The sequence below is a fragment of the Bidens hawaiensis genome, unplaced genomic scaffold (assembly GCF_021521415.1).
Source record: "Bidens hawaiensis isolate Kalapana, Puna unplaced genomic scaffold, B.hawaiensis_p1.1 tig00043335_1, whole genome shotgun sequence".
Classification (NCBI taxonomy): Eukaryota; Viridiplantae; Streptophyta; class Magnoliopsida; order Asterales; family Asteraceae; genus Bidens; species Bidens hawaiensis.
In genome coordinates, this window is record NW_027497677.1 from 84,136 (window position 1) to 105,932 (window position 21,797).

General features: G+C 40.5%; 1 protein-coding gene across 1 annotated transcript; it reads left to right on the forward strand.

The window, feature by feature from the left end:
- Nucleotides 1-890: 890 nt before the first annotated feature.
- Nucleotides 891-17,622, forward strand: LOC143594210 (potassium channel SKOR-like). Its single transcript, XM_077073581.1, has 11 exons — nt 891-1,494; nt 2,584-2,808; nt 2,907-2,970; nt 3,985-4,596; nt 4,681-4,892; nt 15,400-15,604; nt 15,680-15,868; nt 16,210-16,285; nt 16,374-16,668; nt 16,751-16,872; nt 17,276-17,622. The coding sequence occupies exons 1-11, from the start codon at nt 1,346-1,348 to the stop codon at nt 17,527-17,529; spliced, it is 2,403 nt and encodes an 800-aa protein (XP_076929696.1). The 5' UTR covers nt 891-1,345; the 3' UTR covers nt 17,530-17,622.
- Nucleotides 17,623-21,797: the final 4,175 nt, after the last annotated feature.

The window sequence follows — 21,797 nt, forward strand, 5'->3', positions numbered from 1 at the left end:
TTGTGAGTCTAATTTATATGAAAGTGACTAAGTTTTGCACCAATTATGACAGTGTGAATGTGTTATAGATTGTCAATCTTACCATAGCAGAAATAGTAGACTTTTATGCCAATTATGAACGTATCATTATGACAATTTGTACGTTTTACTAATTGTTAGTCTAACCATAGCATAAATAGAAGACTTTTATGCCAATTACGAACGTATCATAATGTGTTATTGATTATCAGTCAACCATAGCAAAAACAGTAGACTTTTGTGCCAATTATATTGGTTGTTAGGCTAACTGGCACAAAAATAACAAAGTTTTACGTAAAATTGGCCCATATGTCGATATTGATGAAAAATAATTTGTGAGTCAAATTTATAACTTTAAAAATAAGTATAATTCGTTATTTTTCAAAAAATATATTTAGTCAACATGACTATTCACGTGATTTTCTTGCGTTTAGTGAGAGATAAAATGCCAAGAAAAAAATGTACCTATACATCCATTTCAGCCATGGGAACCAAAGGATCAAAACGAGATGATTAGTTTTTATTAACATATTTTATTTGGTTTCATCGTTTAACTTAGATTGATGTTTTAAGTAGTCATTTTACTTTAGTTGTCTTTATATGCATTTTTTTTGTTTTAATAAAATCACCACTTGGGTGGGATGGTAAAGGCTTTGGCCTTTTGGTGAGAGGTCCAGGGTTCGATTCCTGACATTGGCGGTATAATGTAAATAGTAGGAGGAAAGCTTGTATGTTCAAAAAAAAAAAAAAAAATACTTTCTCATTAATATAAAACTTTTCATTCTTGTAATAAATATGACATTTACAATTCATTAAAATGTATAACATACACACATATATTATATGTATAACATGGGTAACTAACCTAATTTCCACTTAAGAAAAAATAAAAGTATTTATAGATTGGTTTAAAATATGATGTGACACGTTGTGTTGCTGATTTAAAACAAAAATACGTGTGTGTTTTGCATTGAAGACGCTCTTAATTTCCCGTTAGTGTGGGATCACTAAATAAAAATACATTTAAAGTTGAGATAGGTTGTAAACATTTTCCAAGCAACACACCTAAAAGTTGAGATACTTCAAATATAAAATACAGGCAACTAGGCTATGCTTTTGCTTCCACGTCCATATCACAAACTACAAATCATCTCTTTCTTCTGTAATTACGATCTTCTATAACAATGAAATCTATATATACATACGAAGTTCATTAGTTGGTCCACATAATCTCACTACCCGTTCGTTGCGCAGAAACTGAAACGCAGCGATTGATTAATCAGTACTTACGAGCTCGGTTGTGCAGGTGTGATTGATTATAATTTAGATGAGCAGGCGGAGGGAGGATGAGGATGCAGCTTTAGAGTACGAAGTGCAGGATCTCCGGGATGGTGAGAGGTTAGCGTGGGACTCGACTCACCCGGGATTCAACAAAGACAATGCGTTCGATGGTTTCTATATCCTCCCAGAAAACAGGTTTCTTTCTTATGTTCCCTTTAACCTAAAGTTGTTTTTGTGTCTGCGATTACACGTGGCAGTAGACCAGTGGATAAAATCATCAGTTTCGAATAATCACAACCGTTGGTAACAACTTAGTTTTTATATAAAATTCATTTTAATTTAAGGAATCTGACAGACAGCTAGCACCACACTTAAAGGTGTGAAAAAACCAGATCAGTTTGAAACCGATCCCAAAGAAACCAGGTATATATGTTTGATGTTTGTAATTATAAGGCAGATTGCTATAGGCGTTAAACCCACCTCTTCGCCGATGTGGCATCACTCTTGCAAGCTAAGAGCATTCATATCTTATCCCTTATTTTTTATGAGTTAAGTGTTTTTTATAATATATGGTGTAATTTAAGGTGTTGTAAGTGGAGGGGAGTGAAAATTTTATGATATTTTTGTATATTTATTTAAATAATATTTTTTATATTTTTGTCATTAATTTTTTTTCTCTCCCACTTACAAACACTTTCAAAAAACATTAAAATTAAAAAATAATACGGTATTTCAAAAACATTAAAATTAGAATAATAATACGGTACCGTATTGTTTTTTTAATTTTAATGTTTTTTGAAAGTGTTTGTAAGTGAGAGAGAAAAAATTAATGGTAAAAATATTTAAAAAATTATTTAATTAAAATGAGAAAAAAATATAATGTTTTTAATGTAATTTTACGGAGATTAATGAAGGGATGTGGAGGCTAAGGGGCCTTAAAAACCGTGTCAAAGGGATTAACAAGAACTATGGGGGCGATAAGAGGTTAACGTTGAAAGGAGCGAAGGGGATGGTGGTGTCACCCCCAACGTTAATCCACAATGTTCAACCTACACAATAGATATAGCATGGCTAGATCCAACCCAACCACCACACTTGGTTATTACTTTCATGTTGAGGTGTCGCAAAATAGACATGGTGGAATCGGTTTTGAGTAAAATTTGCTTTATAGAGCTATAAGATTTTTAATATATTATTACATTTAATAATGATGTCATATGTTTTTTAGTCTAGTTTTTAACGGTCTCACTAGTAAACATGTAAACATTTTCGTGATGCGCACAGATGGTACAGGGTATGGGAGAAAGTAATATTTGTATGGGCAGTCTACTCTTCTTTCTTCACACCAATGGAGTTTGCGTTCTTCAGGGGTTTACCAGACCGCCTCTATTTGTTAGACATATTTAGTCAAGTTGCTTTCTTCATCGACGTTGTTGTTCAGTTCTTTGTTGCTTACAAAGACACCCAAACCTACAAAATCATCATTAGCCCCAAACTCATCGCTCTTAGGTCAGTCTTTAATTAATCCCAAAAACATTAGAAAAACCAATATTCAACCTTAATTATTGTTGTTTCAATGTTTCACTTTATTAAGTTTCTTCTTATAGGTATTTGAAATCCTATTTCATTTTTGATTTACTCGCTTGCATGCCTTGGGATATACTTTATACGGTACAACTTTCTAAACTCCATATATGGACAAGGGATGTTAAACAATTCGTGTTTGCATGTTCGACCCAATATGAGCCTCAAAATCATGTTACATTATGAACTAGAACAAGACGTGTTTTATGCTGATTGACCAGAACACGACCCATTTTACTCAAAAACCTTTTGCTTTGTTTTGTTTTTTGTTTTTTTTTTGGATTTTCACCTATTACTATAAATTTACCTTTTTACAACAAAAATTTAAATTTCTATAAAACAATTACATTTTAATTAGAAATTTCGAATTTCTTTTTAGTTTTAAAATTAGGTATAAGATACCCAACAGATTTAATTTAAATTGCATAAAAGACAAAAAAACCAAAGAATAAAAGGGTTAAACAAGTCAACCGACGAACTTACCGGGTTAACCTGAACACCATTCATTAGCTAAATAGGTTCGACCTGTAACTTACTCGAATCCGTTTATAACAAACCCAAACTGTGGATATCAACATGCATGCATGGCCGAAGCTTATTGAGCCTGTCACCCTCAGTGACTTGGGTCACCTCTATGACTTGTCCAAACTTCGCCACTACATGAATGCTAGGTTCGCGTCGTGTCAGAAATTAACACCCATTTGTTGACATGAACATGACTAGCTCGTTGAACCAATGTTTTTTCTTTTTTTGCATGATAGTATTTTAAAATTACAATTTTACAATCAAAAGTACTAGCATGTTATTTATGGATTTTCTCCTTTTTAATACCTTGGATAAAATACTCAAATCAGATTATTTTTTACATAAAACATAGTTAAAAAACATTAAAAAATTAAATGGTACAATTTAACGTGTCAACACACAAACATGTCAGGTTGACATGAACATCATCGGTTTAACTAAACTTGGTCGCGTTTTGACCCCTGGATCTTGTGTTAGGATTGTGTTATGTTTCGACTTTTCATGTCATGTCAGAAATTCAAACCTTAAAATAGTACTTTCTAATCAATAATGCACGTTTATTATTATATTATTAAGGCGTCTGGTAAGAAAGAAGAAGTGAGATACCTTCTACTAATCAGGCTTGTACGGGCACGCAAGGTTCTAGAAATATTTGCGAAGCTAAAAAAGGACATTCGGGTGAACTATTTATTATCAAGGATCATAAAACTTATTCTTGTCAAGCTCTACTGCACGCATATGGCAGCATGCATACTCTACTATCTAGCAACAACCCTCCCAGCTGTGGATGAAGGATACACGTGGATCGGGAGCTTAAAACTTGGCGACTATAGCTACTCAAATTTCAGAGACATTAACCTTTGGAAACGTTACATAACATCATTGTATTTTGCTTTCGATATTTTGGCAACAGTGAACTTAAGAGAAATGATATTTGTTATGGTTTTTGTCTCAATCGTCATGGTTCTCGAAGTTTATTTGATCGGTAACATGATCGCTTTAATTGTAAAAGGATCAAAAACCGAAAGATATAGGGACCGAATGAAGGATCTTATTAAATTTATGGATAGAAATCAACTGGATCCAGATATACGAAATCAAATTAAAGGTCACTTAAGGCTGCAATACGATAGCAGTAATAATGATCCGGCTGTTATTCAAGATCTTCCTATTTCTATTCGCGCTAAGGTTATGATGTTGGTTTTGAGTATTGTTTGATTGTTATTGTTTTTGGTTTTTCATTTCGTTAAAGTGTGTTTTTGTTTGTTGCAGATTTCGAATAATAAGACGCATATTGAAAAGGTGTCGCTTTTTAGAGGGTGTTCTTCGGAGTTTATTAATCAAGTTGTGACTAGAGTGCAAGAAGAGTTTTTTCTTCCTGGTGAAGTAATAGTGGAGCAAGGGATAGTTGTTGATCAGCTTTATTTCATCTGTCATGGTAACCTGGTACGGTTTTATTTAAGGGTGTTAAATGAGTTGTGTTTGTGGGTTGAACCTGACATGAACTTAAAGATTTGTCATGACGCTGAATAATACGTACATGAATTTTCACGGGTTGACATGAACATGCTTGCTTAACCTGATATTTTGTTTTATTTGCGTATTTATACTCAAAAATTTGAGAGAAAAAACTAAATAAATATAAAAAAAATTACTATTAAAGTATAAACTACTCAACTAGTTTAATTTGTCAAATAAAACGCAACTTTTTAGAAAATATGCAAAAACAAATGGATTAAATGGGCCAACCCGTGAACTCATCAGACTAACCTCAAAATAACCCTTTTAGCTAAACTTGCTCATGGGCAGGGATGCCAATCATGTCGGGTTGCGGGTTGAACATGTCAACCCAAAAAGACCCGTTTAGCCTATTTATCTAAACGTGTCAAATTGGTTGGTGGCTGATAATCAGGTTGTAAAAGTGTTAATCGAGTAGGTGGGTTATACCGTTATAGAAAAAAAGGGTTAAATGGGTCATAAACAGGTTTGTGGGTCGACATGTTTAACTAAACAGGTTAACCATGTCAACCCAAACTCGACCCGTTTTTATTTTGAGATAGATATATCAACTCAAAACCTGATTATTTCGTGTTGCATTCCGACAGTTTCGTGTCATGCCGGAAATTACTACCATATTCACGAGTTTGACCGGAAACTGTCCCAAACCTGCTTATACTAAACTCAAACCTCACAAATTCACTGTTAAATTCATGTCGTGTCATAAATTCACACCCCTAATTTGTGTTCCTATTAAATTAACTTCTTGTTTATTAAAGTTTAGAATTTAATGTACATTGTCATCGTCACATCATCAGCATTCTTTTCTGTATGTAATGGGTTTAAATATATTTGGATTTGTAATAGTTTAAACAATTACACTATAAACTTTGAAATAATCAAATGAATGTATAAATTAAATATATTACTTGAAACATATATAAATATCTTTAAAAAACTTTGGGCCCCTAGGAAGGCCGGGCCATGAGCCACAACCCACCCTCCCTCCCCTTTTGGCCGGGTCTGCCACCATAAGATGCATGATTAACCTTTCATCACTTTTAAAGTTATTTTCATATATTAATAAAATAATGTCAAAATTAGTGAAATTTCACCCCCCCCCCCCGGCGAAGGGCCACACATATGTACATTATATGCGCACACCGCAAACAAGGCGTTAAAATTTTATATAATGATTAACTAAATTTGGTACAGGAAGAGGTTGTAATACGTGAATGAAGAAACACTAATCAGACCCCGGGTAGATTACGAGTAACCTGGGGGTTAGATAGATGTTTCCCACGAGGGGTTAGACCCGGCAAAGATGGTTCTTCTGATAACCTGCAAAACAGACACCGTGAGCTCGTCACTGAGAAGGGGGGGGGTTCCTCCTTGTGACCACCCTCCGGCGTGAGAATCAGACTAGATTGCTCTTAAATATAAATGTATATTAAGAGATTGCTAGAGCAGATATCAGGTATAATATGTAATACGAGATAGTATATGATGATAAGATGATCATACCATTTGGGGTATTTATAGCCGAAGGTAGGTTTCCAAGAAGGTGTGGCCGGCTGAATAGTATTCCTGTTCTACCAACTGTGGCCTACGCAATTGCCCTGCTGGTATTTGGTGGGTAGGCAGCGGCTGACAGTGACCAGGCCTGCTGTGTACTATTCCTTTTCCACCAACTGCCGGCTATGCACGTGGTATGACAGGAGTTGGTGAGTAGGCAGCGGCTAATAGTGACATACAGTACAAGAGCATGCTGCTCGCCATACTGTTGTCAATAAGCTGTCGTATCTTTGGTCAGATCTTTTGCCCATACCTCGTCAGGTACAGTACAAAAGATCTTCCCGTATCGTACGGACTGGCTTATTTGGGCGGGAGTATTTCCCCTCCCGCCTTTGTGCGGGATTGTTCCCGGCTTTGCTCATTCCTTCAGGTGACAGCTGAATTATTGAGAGCTAAGTGCCTTGTGCGTGTAGCCTTGCTGCGCGGGTGGCCTTCCCTGATGGCTTGTATCCGCAGCTGCGGGAACAGGCGGAGTACTTCACCATTGGGAGGCATTTCCTGCGGGAACAGCTTGCGTACTGCGCGTAAGGACGTCACGTCTCTGAGCATGGTGGGTCCTGCGGATCCAGTTGGTTTCTGCGCAGACGTCTCTCTTCAAGGTGATTCTTGCGGGTCCAACTGGGCTCTGCTGGGACCTACCTCTTCAAGTCCCCCCAGTCCAATGTTCTTCTCATGAATGTTTAATAAAGTGAGGTGAACTTTTGGACTTAAGCAAAGGGTTTTGAAAAGGGTTTAGTTTTAAGGTTTTCCATGGGGATTCTTCCCGCGGAAGTTCTTGTTACTTGCAGAAATTCCCGACTTTCCTGCTTGATCTTTGGGTATGATGCGGGTAGGTCTGTAACCTCCTCGCAAGTCAGGAGCGTTGAGTCCCACTTGTGTGGATTCTCCATGAGGTTTTGGTAGTTTTGAACATAGTGATCAATTATGTTAAAACCACCAATTCCATCCTGGAGCTTCAAACAATGTAGTTCTCGACGTTCCCGCTATGCGGGGATGTTATTCTCGTTTCCGCAAGCATTGCCCAGAAGATCCTTCTTGGTTTCAATTCCCTGCGGAGCGCTAGGTATGTGAAGGGTTTTGCCTTAACACTGTACCCACGCTCGTCTTACGGTTACTTTACTTCCAAGGTATTCCTGGCGTCAATTCCCTGCGGGTGCTAAGTATGTGAAGGGTTTTGCCTTAATACTGTACCCGCACCCGTCTTATAGTTACTTGGTTGCCGAGGTATTCTTGGTTTCAATTCCCTGCAGGTGCTAAGTATGTGAAGGGTTTTGCCTTAACACTGTACCCGCACCTGTCTTACAGTTACTTGGTTGCCAAGGTAAGGGGTATTTTCCCGCTTACTTTTGAATTTTTTTGAAATTTGAAAAGTTGGTGAAAGGATAAGAACAGTCCAAACTGCTGAAACGTCGTGCGACGGTTTCTTCTGACTGTGTCAGGACGTGCAGGAAGTTATTGTGACGTGACAGTACCTGGTCATTCCAGACGCTTTTTCAGGCGCGTGGGCGCGATTTTTCGGGCGCGTGGCCGTGAAATTAATGGTACGCGTCCTTTCAACAGCTGTTACCAGCTTGCTTTTTGCCACGTGTCATAGTTTCATTGCACCTTCGATTTCTCTCTCTTCCGCATTAAATTCATCGCATTAATTGCGATTAGTAAATAAAGGGGGAGAGGGTTCTTTGTAATCCACACTTTCACTTTTCTCTTCATCTTCAAAACGATTTCCGGCGAATACTCACCTTTTCAGTCGAGCATTCTCTTGAAATCGTTTTCTTCTTTCATCTGCAAGATGTCTTCTCACGATCTCGAAGCTACAGCCCAGGAGGCTGGGGTGTACGCTGATGACAAGAGTACTGCTGGCGAGTGCCAGTGTGCTCTGCCTGTCGATCTATATCAGTACATCGTCAGGAAGTTCATGCTCGAGTCTCTCGAGCCTGAGTTTCCTGAACCTAATCAGACGGTGTATGATGCCCCCAGAGGCAAGATCGGGGTATATGCTGCATTCTTTGTCTATGGGAATCTTAGGTTCCCTTTGACAAAGTTTGTGTACCGTGTCCTGGAGAGGCACGGTGTACACCTGACCGAGGTGCACCCGATGGCGATCGCGAAGATTCGCCACTTCGAGTGGGTGTGCCGGATTCTGGGCATTGAGCCATTCGTCGACCGCCTGATGACCTTCTACTCTTGGAGGTGCATCCAGGGGTGGTATACGCTGATAACCCGGATCAAGGGTTTGAAGATTTGCTCAACCGAGCGCAGTCTTCGTTCGTGGAAGCGGGAGTTCTTTTTCATCTCCGCTCGCGCCATCCCCCTTGCCATGAAGTTCAAGAATGGGCAAGCACTTCCCAGCCTTCACGCCTCCAACTACCAGGAGGCGGAATGGTTCTCGAAGATATCCCGAGTCCAATCTCCGATTTACCGGTTTGCGGAGTCCGGGATGGTGATGCTCGGGATGAGCCGGGTGTGGAAGGATGCGGATGTGCGAAAGATCCCGATCGTCCTCGAATACGGTTTGAACTCTGTTCCTTACGGTATGCTCTGTTTCTTTTTGTTGATTTAGAATATCTTCTAACTTCTTTCCTGTTTATTTCAGAGGGGAACGACTTGCAGTCGCTCCTGCATCCGCGGGAGGCTGACAGTCCCGCTCGGATGGGTACTCGCGCTCTAGATGAGAATGAGTTGCCCATCCTTGAACAAACGGCGGATCGGTTCGTGGAGGTCTACCCGTCAGGCCACGAGATCCTGAGCGCCAGGCGGCCAGGTAAGGCGTTATTCAACCCTCGACCCCTCAATGCTGAAACCTCTGCTGGAATTCCTCTAATCTTATGTTCTGATGAGGAATCCGTAGATGGTCCTCCGTTGGTGCGGAAGAAGAAGGCTGCCGGCGGGAAGGGGAAGGAGAAGGTGGCCTCCACTGCCGATCCGGTGCCTCGGTCTGACTCAGAGGCCGAGAGCGAGGAGGTGGCGGGGAACCCCGGTGGTGACAAGACCACCGCTCCGGAGGCTGCGACGACTGTCACCTCGGAGAGCCCAGGATGACAACGGTGAGCGGCGTGAAGAGGCCGGCTCCATCGGGTTCATCTCCGCCTGTCCGCACTTTTAGGCTCAAGAAAACCCGTAAGTACAAACTTTATTTTTAACTTCATAGCTTTCCATCATTAATACTTGTCTTCTTTGTGCAGGCGTGGATGTTGACGCATTCCAGGGTGGAGCGGGGAGGAGTACCTCCGGACCCATGACGGTAGGCTTGGTCAGCCTACCTGAGGCGACGACCCAGGCGGCTGCGCCTACGCCTGCTTCCGCTGGTTCAGTTGCTCACTCCGTTGAGCCGACTGTTCCAGCTGTGATGACATCACCGCCGGCTGTCAGTGCCATATTTACCGCATCTTTCACTGAGCCGGCAGTTATTTTTTCTGCGCATTCCGCAGCGGCGACCACGGTTGTGAGTTCACCTCCGGTGAGTTCACCTCCGTTGGTTTCTACCGTGGCGGCCTCCATGCCTCCGACGTCGGCAGCTACAGCCGACCCTTCAGGTACGCTTGGGGCTTATCGCCAACCTCTGCCTCCTTCCCATCTGCCTGACCTCTTGGATGGATTTCCCTTGGGTTCAGGTGATGGGTTTGGCGGCTATCGGCCTGTTGTTGACCCTACAGGTGCGTAGGGTTCTTTTGGCCTTTTATATTTTTATCATCTTTTCCTAACTGCTTTTTGTTTTTTGCAGTGTCGGATTCCAATGAAGTGTATGTTCCACGATGGAACATCCGCCGAGGAACAACCCTTCGCACACCTGTGGAGTGCGTAGAGTGGGCTCGTCACGTAGCTCCCAGTGGTGCGTTGGGGGAAGCCATGGCTAGCTACCAGGAGGGTAGGCTAACCAATGAGCTTCGGGTTCTCCTGGCCCGGATGCAGCCACGCGTCGAGCTGCTTTGTCGTGAAAACGACAAGTTAAAAGCAGCTCGCCTTCAAGAAGTAGCTCGGGCGCGGGCTGTCCGGGAGGAGAACGTAAGGCTTACCGCAGTGGCTGCGGAAAAAGAGAAGGCCTTCAAGGCCCTCGAGGATGAAGTTCAGGCCCGGCTCGAGGCCCGTTCCAAGGCTGCCCAAGCTGTTAACGAACAGCTTCGGCTGGCTAAGGAAACTGCACGGAACGCAACCGAGAGGGCCACCAAGGCTGAAGCTGTTGCTGAGCCTCTACGCGTGGAGAATGAGGAGCTTAAAGCCAAATTAGAGGCTCTCCAGCAGGCTCATGATGCCTTGGCGATGGAAGACGCCAAAAAGCTCCAAGAGATCTTGGACCAGAGGGGGGTGCTTGACCACACTGAGCGGAAGCTAAAGGGCGTCGAAGAGGCTGCGGCTAAAGAAGTGTTGCTTGCCAACCTCAACAAAAGTGAAGCCGAACGCGCCCGTAACGAAGCTCAAGCTGCCCTCCAGGAGGCTCTGGTTGCCATGGAATGGCTTCTTCGAGAAGCGTTGTCTCAGGTATGTTTAGCTTCATGTCTTCACGCTTTTCTTTGTAAATAGAAAAGGTTTTGATACTTGTATTTTTTCTTGTAGGTTGTGCATCGGGTCTTCGCGGATACGTCTTATGACGATGCTATGAGCGCAGCCCTCAACGCTTCTCATGAGGATGGGGAAAAGGCCGGCTTCCTGCTTGGTCTAGGGTTCGTTGAGAAAGGCATCCCGCCTTCCAACTTCATTTTATTTGATGTGGATACTGAAGCTGTATACGACCAAGCAGTGAATCAGTATGCCGCCTTCCAGCATCCGGTGGTGGAGAAGGTGAACGAAGCTGCTGCTGCTGATGATGGGCTAGCTATCCTTAAAGCTTTCCTTGAACCGCCACGCTCTACTGATGGTGCTGGTCCAAGTGGAAGTGGCCCTAAAGCTTGATCCTGAAGATCCCTTCCCACTGCTAGGATAGGTTTAGCTTGTATAGATTTATATTCTTGTAGGCGGGTAGTTACCCAGCCATTCTTGTAATGAATATTATGAAATATAAATCTTTGTGCGGGTAAGACCGCTATTTTCACTGGATTCCTTGCTTTATAAACGTTATATGACTTGCATACTTTAGTTTAAATTAGCAATTTTCCAAGTGTTTAGAATAAGTTAACCTTTGAACGTGGTAGATAATAGATTGAAGTTTTGCTTCCTCTTTCGTGATTGTGCGGGTAGGACCGTCACTTGCACTTAGTAGGATGGCTAAACTTTACCTACATCTGACCTGCGTGGAGGTTTTCCTCATCTTTTTTGAAATTTCTAAGTGTTTAGGATAAGTTAACCTTTGAACGTGGTAGATAATATGTTGAAGTTTTGCTTCCTCTTTCGTGATTGTGCGGGTAGGACCGTCACTTGCACTTAGTAGGATGGCTAAACTTTACCTACATCTGACCTGCGTGGAGGTTTTCCTCATCCTTCTGTTAGAAATTTTCTGTTTTGAATAAGTTATCCGTTCGACGCGCGGTTGTCAATAGGTTCGGTTTCCTCTCATGATTTGTGCGGTTAGGACCGGCACTTTCATTTAGTTGACCAAAGTTTACCTATGACTGACCTGCGTGAAGGTTTGCCGTTTTTTGGGTTTATGCGGGTTTTGCCGCCTTCCCCACGCAACGACTTTCCACGTAATTATGCGGTGAAAACCGGCATCAGTGTTGAATAAATTAGCCGTTCGACGCGCGGTTGTTAATAGGTTAGTGTTCAGTTTCCTCTATCATGATTCATGCGGATAGACCGGCACTTTCATTTAGTGGGATGACTGAACTTTACCTTTAACTGACCTGCGTGAAGGTTTGCCGTTTTTTGGGTTTATGCGGGTTTTGCCGCCTTCCCCACGCAACGACCTTCCACGTAATTATGCGGTGAAAACCGTCATATCCGTGTTGAATAAATTAACCGTTCGACGCGCGGTTGTTAATAGGTTAGTGTTCAGTTTCCTCTATCATGATTCATGCGGATAGACCGGCACTTTCATTTAGTGGGATGACTGAACTTTACCTTTAACTGACCTGCGTGAAGGTTTGCCGTTTTTTAGGTTTATGCGGGTTTTGCCGCCTTCCCCACGCAACGACTTTCACACTTATGTATGCGGTGAAAACCGGCATCAGTGTTGAAAGTTCATAAAAGTATAAATGTAAAATCATCAGCGTCGATGTTCTAAGGAGAATCATTTCCATTAGAAGTGGCTCTGGACCTTTTCTTTACAAATTTGGAATTGATCTACATGCAAACTGTGTAATTGAGCTCCCTTCCATATTGTTGGGATGGGAGTGCCATCGAGCCGATATGCACCTGGTTCGGGATCTCGTTGTTTACGCAGTATGTAGTCTCCATCATTGAAGCTGTAATTTTATTCGTGTTTTCCCCAACTGGGGTTCTACACGCATCAGCCTGCTCAGCGTTCATTTCGCCACGAGGTGCGCGAGCGTCCCATCTCTGACAAATGCTTCGACCATGTCCTTAACGTCTGTGCATTCTTCAGTGTTGTGGCCTTTTGTCCTGTGAAAGTCACAGTATTTGCTCCGATCAGCATTGTGACGATGTCGGATTATTGGAGCCTTTGGCCATGGGAGTTCCTCAGTGGCGAATATCTCGGTGATGCTTTTGGTGAGTGGCGTCCATCTAGAATTCTGGTTCGACTGTACGTTATCCCTTCCGCCTAACCGATGTTGCAAGCCGGATGAGGTGTCAAAGTTTACCCTTGACTGCCAAATGCCTAGCTTCCGCTTTTTGTTTAATCGGGCGGTAAGGACGTTGTCTTATCTTGTTTTCTGGGTGTAGAGGTTTGTGCTTTGGGGGAGATCTCTACCCAGTTGCTTCTCCGTTTCCGCAAAGCGTTTTGCTGCTGTCATGATGGCATCCCATGTGGATGGCATGCCATCTTTACCCGTTAAGGTGCGGATGAGCTCTGGGTCGTTCGCGCCCTGGATAAAGGCAGCGCGAACAAGATCTTCGCTGATATTACCCAGACTTAGCTTCTTTGAGTTGAAGCGAGTGATGAAGTCTGGCAAAGATTCATCTTTTTCTCGAATGCACTTGAGGATTGTCCATTGCTCCTCGGTATACTTTCTTTGTTGGCTGAAGTGTTGGCTAAACTTCTGCTGGAAGTCTTCCCAATCGTAGATGTGGTGGGCCGGTAGACGATCGAACCACGCTCTAGCTGCCCCAACAAGCGTCATTTGGAACATGTAACACCACGTAGGTTCCGTCCAACTACTGACGGTTGCCCCCGCTATGAACCTGTTCAAATGATCGTCTGGATCAGATATACCATCGTAAGTGCCGATGTTGGACATCTGTTTGGCACTTTTCGGGACGATTGCTTCCGCAATGTCCCTTGCAAATTTGGACGTTCCCGCCTTTGCAGCAGCTGGTGTAAATGTTTTGGAGAAGTCACGTGGGTTTCCACCTGCGTTTTTTGGTTTGAAGGTTTCTCCAAAACGTCTTCTCGGTTGGGAGTCCGTTTCCTTACGCTTCCCTTTCGCCCTATGACGAGGGTTTGCGTCAGTATCGGATTCCTCTGAATCATTGTCCCAGTACTCTCCGAATTCCTCAGGCTGTTGGAGTGAACGTAAGCGTTCATCCAACTCGGCTTGGAATTCTTTTTGACGTGCTTCCGCCCACGCTTTAACTTCATCGAGTGTTTGGCGGGGGAGCCTCGTTCGTTGTCTCTCTAACTGGGTATCGGTGAATCCCAGTGAGCGATTATTTACTGCACTTGCCCCAGCTTGGGTAACTGGGGTAGTGTTCGTAAAATTTACTGCACTTGCCCCGGCTTGGGTAACCGGGGTAGTGTTCGTAAAAACTGTGTAGTCGCCGGTATTCCCCCCAGTAGCTGGGGTCGTGGTTACCGGAGTTTCTTTAACCATCTTTCCAGAAGTTTGAAAAAACTGAAAAGAAATGAAGTTCTAGCTTTTATGCACGGATGACGCCAATGAAGAAAACACTAATCAGACCCCGGGTAGATTACGGGTAACCTGGGGGTTAGATAGATGTTTCCCACGAGAGGTTAGACCCAGCAAAGATGGTTCTTCTGATAACCTGCAAAACAGACACCGTGAGCTAGTCACTGAGAAGGGGGGGGGGGGGTTCCTCCTTGTGACCACCCTCCGGCGTGAGAATCAGACTAGATTGCTCTTAAATATAAATGTATATTAAGAGATTGCTAGAGCAGATATCAGGTATAATATGTAATACGAGATAGTATATGATGATAAGATGATCATACCATTTGGGGTATTTATAGCCGAAGGTAGGTTTCCAAGAAGGTGTGGCCGGCTGAATAGTATTCCTGTTCTACCAACTGTGGCCTACGCACGTGCCCTGCTGGTAGTTGGTGGGTAGGCAGCGGCTGACAGTGACCAGGCCTGCTGTGTACTATTCCTTTTCCACCAACTGCCGGCTATGCACGTGGTATGACAGGAGTTGGTGAGTAGGCAGCGGCTAATAGTGACATACAGTACAAGAGCATGCTGCTCGCCATACTGTTGTCAATAAGCTGTCGTATCTTTGGTCAGATCTTTTGCCCATACCTCGTCAGGTACAGTACAAAAGATCTTCCCGTATCGTACGGACTGGCTTATTTGGGCGGGAGTATTCCCCCTCCCGCCTTTGTGCGGGATTGTTCCCGGCTTTGCTCATTCCTTCAGGTGACAGCGGAATTATTGAGAGCTAAGTGCCTTGTGCGTGTAGCCTTGCTGCGCGGGTGGCCTTCCCTGATGGCTTGTATCCGCAGCTGCGGGAACAGGCGGAGTACTTCACCATTGGGAGGCATTTCCTGCGGGAACAGCTTGCGTACTGCGCGTAAGGACGTCACGTCTCTGAGCATGGTGGGTCCTGCGGATCCAGTTGGTTTCTGCGCAGACATCTCTCTTCAAGGTGATTCTTGCGGGTCCAACTGGGCTCTGCTGGGACCTACCTCTTCAGTGAAGATGGATCAGAAGAAGTAGTATCAAATCTAACACTTCATGACTCGTTCGGTGATGTTTCGATTCTATGTAACATTCCACAACCATACACGATTCGAGTGTGTGAACTTTGTCGACTATTGCGGCTTGATAAACAAACTTTCACTAATATTCTTGAAATATATTTTCTTGATGGAAGGAAGATCTTAAACAATCTAAGAGAGGTGAATACTTGAAATATTAAACTGATTAATATTCACATTATTTCTTTTTATTCATCTTGAAACATATTTTTGCAGGGTAAAGAAAGTGGCGATCGCATGAAGAATATGGTGACAGATATCACAGCTCATATTGGAATGCAAGAAGCAGAACTTGCATTAAGACTCAATAGTGCAGCTTTTAATGGAGATTTGCCTCAGATAAAGAGCTTAATTCGGTCCGGAGCTGACCCGAACAAGAAAGACTATGATGGAAGGACACCACTCGTATGTTTTTCATGCAGAAATCTTACATAAAAAATTCATTAGTTGCATAGAATCAGGGGTGTTCCTGAGCCTGTTCTGAGCTCAAACCGAACTGAAAACCAAACATTCAGTATTTTTTTGGAAACCATTCAGTTTCAGTTTCTTCGGTTTTTAGTATTCACCATGGATTTAGTTCAGTTTCGGTTTTGTCTTTTAAGCTTGAAAATTTGGTTTTCAGTACATGCAAAGTTGAAAGCGAACTGGAATTTTATTTTTTGGAAAGACCTCAACCAAACTGTCGGTTGGATTCAGTTGTATTGGTTATTTCGGTTACTAGCTAACAAGCTTTTTGACATTCACAGCATCTTGCTGCAGCGAAAGGATACATGGATATCACACTTTTCCTACTTCAAAACAACGTGGAAATTAACATTTCAGGTAAACTTTAAACTAATTCATGATTTTCTCAAATTATTTAAACTAATCAAATATATTTATAAAATACTTCATGTCATGTTACCAATAGATAACTTTGGAAACACGCCCTTGTTTGAAGCGATCAAGAACACGCATGCTAACATTGCATCCTTACTAATAAAAAACGGGGCATCGTTAAATATAAACGGCCCTGGCAACTTCTTGTGTTCACATGTGGCGAGAGGGGACAAAGATATCATCAGACGGTCTTTATTATACGGTGTTGACCCGAACTCAAAAGACTACGATTTTAGAACTCCACTTCATGTTGCAACATCACAAGGATTATATTTAATAGCAAAGTTGCTAGTTGAAGCTGGAGCTGGTGTTCTATTGAAGGACAGGTATAACTTAGTGATCAATATTTGTTGAGTCTTAAAGGCTAAATGTATAACATAAAATAAAACTTATGGTTTGAATGTGTAGATGGGGTAACACTCCTCTTGATGAAGCAAGACTATCCGGTAACAAGATGTTGATAAAGTTATTGGAAGAAGCCAAATCTTTGCAGTTGTTAGAATTCCCTTCATGCTCTCAAGAATCAACAGGTATTTAAGTTTATTAATCTAACAGTTACAAATGATCGCATCCAATCAAAATGTGTCACGTACTCATGTGAATAAAAATAGTCACGTTTACGCAAAACTTAACTTTTTGTGCCAATTATGACACATGCCAGTGTGCTATTGGTTGTTAGTCTAACTGGCGCAAAAATAGCTAAGTTTTATGTAAAAGTGGTCCACGTGTTGATATTTGATGAAAAGAAATTGTGACAGTCAAATTTATAACTTTTAAAGTAAGTTTCATTCGGTATTTTGTTAGTTTATTTAGTCAACATGGCTATTCACGTGATTGTTCCTATTTATAACGTGTTCATTACGTAGACGAAATCGTTTCCTTTCTTTTTTTATCAGTCAATCTAACTATAAATTAATTTGTGTTTAGTGACAGATAAAATGGCAAGAAAAAAATGTACCATATATCCATTTCAGCCATGGGAACCGAAGGATCAAAACAAGTTTGGGATTGTACTATGGGTTCCGGACTGCATTGATGAACTCATGAAAACAGCAGCAGATAATTTAAAGATGGACCTTCCTCCCACTTCTAATTGCATCATAATAACAGAAGATGCAGGTCAAATTTCTGATGTGGATATGATTAATGATGGACAAAAACTCTACTTAATTACTACTCAAGCATGAATTATGCATCATTGAGTTCACCATGTCATGCTGCAAAATTTTGTACTTATGGCGTTACATATAAATTGGTATAATTATTTTATATGTTTATGTGAAGATGATTAGTTATTTTATTTTATATGTAAAGTTTCCAATTTAAAATGTTTTATAAAGCTTTCCTTTAAAAGTGATAAAGAGAGAAAAAAGAATTTAAATCCGTAACTTTATTTAAGCTTTTTCTAAACACCTTACTTTTTTTGCTTTGTGTTTTTTTATACATTGAAAGTTGATATACCTATCTTTATAATTGTTCTTTTTATCATGTAAACCTGAATATTCCCCTATATAGAGGAACGAACGAAGAATTCTAAGAGAACTTGGTGAAAATTTGAGAGAACTACTTTTACGCATGGTTGTAAAAATTCCGATTAGGTTGTGATTAAGCCCAGTTAACCCCGATTAATTCCTAATCCCTACCCCACTGACTGATAAGGGCCTCACAATTACCACAACACTACTTTTAGGCTACGCATTATATATAGGAGCTAGGTGTGAGTTGCGCTATGTGAAAAAGAAAAGGCATTTTAAGACACATATACGCTTTGTGGCAAAATGGGCTTTCACATTTCACACTCACTAGTGTGTGTTACGACATCTGCAATGAAGCGTTTGTCCACACCTCCAAAGATGGGCGCTGTTGCTCCTAGCGTTATCCAAAGAAAAACACGCCCCACTCTTAAACCCTACTTTTCACTAATCACCAAAACATAAACATATTTTTATTTTTTTATTTAATTTACACAATATATATATGTGTATATATATATATATATATATATATAGATATATATAGTGAAGCCATTACGTTTTCTTATAGATATATATAGTAAAACACTGTTGTATAAGATAGACACATCGTGCATGTACTGAACGAGTGCTTGAGTTAGACACGCCTTTGTACGTTGCAATTCATCAACACTTACAAAAAATCATTTAACTTAAATATAGTAATACTATACTTAAAATAAATCAAGAGAATAAGTGTGATCGATCGAAGGATACAACGTTTTTTTTTAATCGAATATAACATATTATGTATAAGTCATTTGGCATTGTCAACCATAATGTCACTAACTCACTAGTCACTACATCGTCTTCACTATTGATTTGTCTTAATCCATTATAAAGATGTTAATTTCTTACCCTTCTATGAAATTTATTTTTATTTATTTATCTTTATTAAATGGCTGATATTTCTATATTTTTGTTTGATTGGGTATTTGGGTGTCTAATGTCAATACAAGCATTTTAATGAATCTGCTTTATCACTTGTTTTTTATGCTCCAATTAGTTTCTCTTCTTTTGGCATCCATGACTCAGCAAAGGGCCCGCCAATTATCTTGATAGATTCGTAGTGTTGAATAAAAGAGGAAGTGATTCATAGTAATACGTTTAAGTACCATAAAATTTGTGATACTTGTTTAGTAACAGGCAATATGTTATGAATGTTGGGATGATGTGGATGGTGTGTGTGGTGAGCTACAGGAAGACCACGCCGCCACACTCATTACTCACTTTTGCGTGGTGAGAGTGACCATCCTCATAATTCATACCGTTCATCACCCATATAGTTTGGGTGATCACGAGGCATCTTTTGAGTAGTTGAATGGAATTATTATTTACTTATTTATTTATTTGAATTAAAACTAAGAAAAATAATGAAAGATGAATCATGGGTATAACGTATGTTGAGTGATGGATGTGAATGACAACACTTAGGTGGAAGTGAATGGAGAGTGATTGGAGAGTGATAACTGACAAGTGATGAGTGTAACACATAGCCTAACAATCAATAGCTCAACGTGTTGGGACGCATACAACCCAAGTAGGATATATGAAAAAAGTTAAAAGAAGATTAACTAAAAATACTGTCGAATCTATATGAACCGACTGCATATCTAAGACTTTGATAAGATTATACAACTTAACAAAAAGATTCAAATCATTACATCATAAAGATATGTTTGGTATGAGATAATGATATATGAGTAAAATAGACAAGGAAATGAAATTATGAAGCCAACGGGAGTCTTTACTGATAGACGAATATTGTTAGATTTTGGTTTCAACCAAGTTGTTGCAAAAGATAAAAAGAAGGATATCCAAGCGATCTTCTTAACAACTATTTGATGATCTTGAAATGCTAAGGACGAGGGAATTAACAACAGAGATGATCAAGGAGGAAGCATTGTTAAGGTTAAAGTTAAGATCCACCTCACCATTTCTCATCCAATTTAAAACCAATGACTACATTTTTATTATGCCCTCATCATTCGATTCAACAAAAAAACAAGTTTGCCTTATTGTATTTCTTTTCCCACTCGATAACAATAAAATTAGAGCACATGTCCTATACTCCTATGAAATATGAATCCGCCTTTTGATCATCTATGTACTCATTGTAGTTGACTTGTCATAAATTAAGTCTTCATAGCATGGTTCTCTTCCTTTACTACTACCCAATCACCCATAACCCACCAACTCTTCATTTTTCAAGATTGTCATCATTCATGTTTAGACGTTTCACAAACAATCAAACATATCGATTTTCCAAAGATCTTTCACTATAAACTTTATAATATTTGAGTTCCATCCATAGAATTCACACACTCAATTCTCAAACCTCATAAGTTGCCTCACCGATAACTACGCTCACCGTATGTGAGATGAATATTTATGTTTAATTTGTTATGTATCAATTATTTGTTATCTTTATAATATTGTTAATTATCTATAGACTAAAACAGAAAGTTGGAGCCGCAGGAGTTAGAGACCGCACTTTTGATACATATTAGTACTTATTTATGGAACGAAAACAAGATTTCAGTTATGGTCGGATGGTCATTCTGGTTATGGTGTTAGATCGTTGTCCGTCGAATGCGCTAGTCATATGTAAATGCACTATTATATAACAAGATTAATGCGCTACTAAAGTTATCACGAATACCATCAAACGTGGTTTTTTAGAACGACGATTTTCTTATATTTAGTCTACCACATTTTCCAAATTTGAAGAGCTCTAATGCATCACTATGACTAGACCATGTTGTCTTAACCAGATCCACTATATAATATAGTAGCATACATAATAACATTAATAGTTTCCAAATCGTATCACACTACTAGGTCAGAGGGTATCACACTACTAGGTCGGAGGCCGATCGACCAAGGCTCCCCGTGGACATATTTGTGAAAAAATAAATAAATATGTAATATGTATAAATTTATTTTAATGCAATAGAAAGAGTGTTGGTTATGTAAACAAAGGTTTTGTTTTCAAATCCTAAAGAGTGATATTTACTTTTTTGAATTTTAGGGTCCGTTTTTTACTTGAATCAGACCTCGAAATTTTTAAGGGTTTCCGTGTACGACGTTAGTGGTCTTATCCATCAATCTCCCAATAACAAAGAGGTTATAGTTTGATTTTTGAAACTTGGGAAGGGGTAGGGATAGAGGTGGTCAAAAAAACCGGTCCTCGAACCGGTTTGCCGGTTTAAACCGGAAACCGGTTTTTAAGAAAACCGGTTTTTTGTAAACCGGTTTGACCGGTTTACAAACCGGCGGTTTGTATATCGGTTACACAATTTGGAGCCTAAACCGGTTTTATAACCGGTTTTAAAAAAAAACCGGTTTTTTTTAATAACCGGTTTTTAAAAAACCGGTTTTTTTAATAACCGGTTATTAGAAAAACCGGTTAACCGGTTTTTTTATAAACCGGTTTTTGACCGTTATAAAAAAACCGGTTAACCGGTTAAAAACCGGTTTTTTCCCGTTGAGTAACGGCCATATAGCCGTTTTTTCTTATTTTTGACCGTTTTTTTTTTCCCATTTTACCCCCACAAACATCTATATATAGCTTAGGTTGGGTATTGGTTAGATCACACTCGATTATACAACTCCAAACGCTCTAAACGTTTATTACATACGCGATTATCTCACGCTCAATTATACCACATTACCACTCCATACGCTCTTATTTCGTAGTCGATTATCATGGCCTCCCAAAGTGCTGCTTCATCCGTCAACATGGGTGCCTCGAACACGGGAGAAACGGTCGTTCGGGTCATCCCCACGAAACGAAACCAAGATGTTTGGCAACATTTCGACCTATGCGAAATGTCTAACGGTACCCAAAAAGCTCGATGCAAACATTGTTTGAAGTTTTATGGCAAAGATGCAAACTCCCCTTTAAGAGCGCATGTACAAAGGCCCTTTTGCAAGGCCTTGAA

What these genes read in the sequence shown, in the direction of transcription:
- LOC143594210 (XM_077073581.1), top strand. Translation starts at nt 1,346, where the DNA reads ATGAGCAGGCGGAGGGAGGATGAGGATGCAGCTTTAGAGTACGAAGTG. An exon ending in TCTTAAACAATCTAAGAGAG is followed by an intron (nt 15,605 to 15,679) that starts GTGAATACTTGA and finishes ATATTTTTGCAG; the next exon opens with GGTAAAGAAAGTGGCGATCG. An exon ending in CGTGGAAATTAACATTTCAG is followed by an intron (nt 16,286 to 16,373) that starts GTAAACTTTAAA and finishes TGTTACCAATAG; the next exon opens with ATAACTTTGGAAACACGCCC.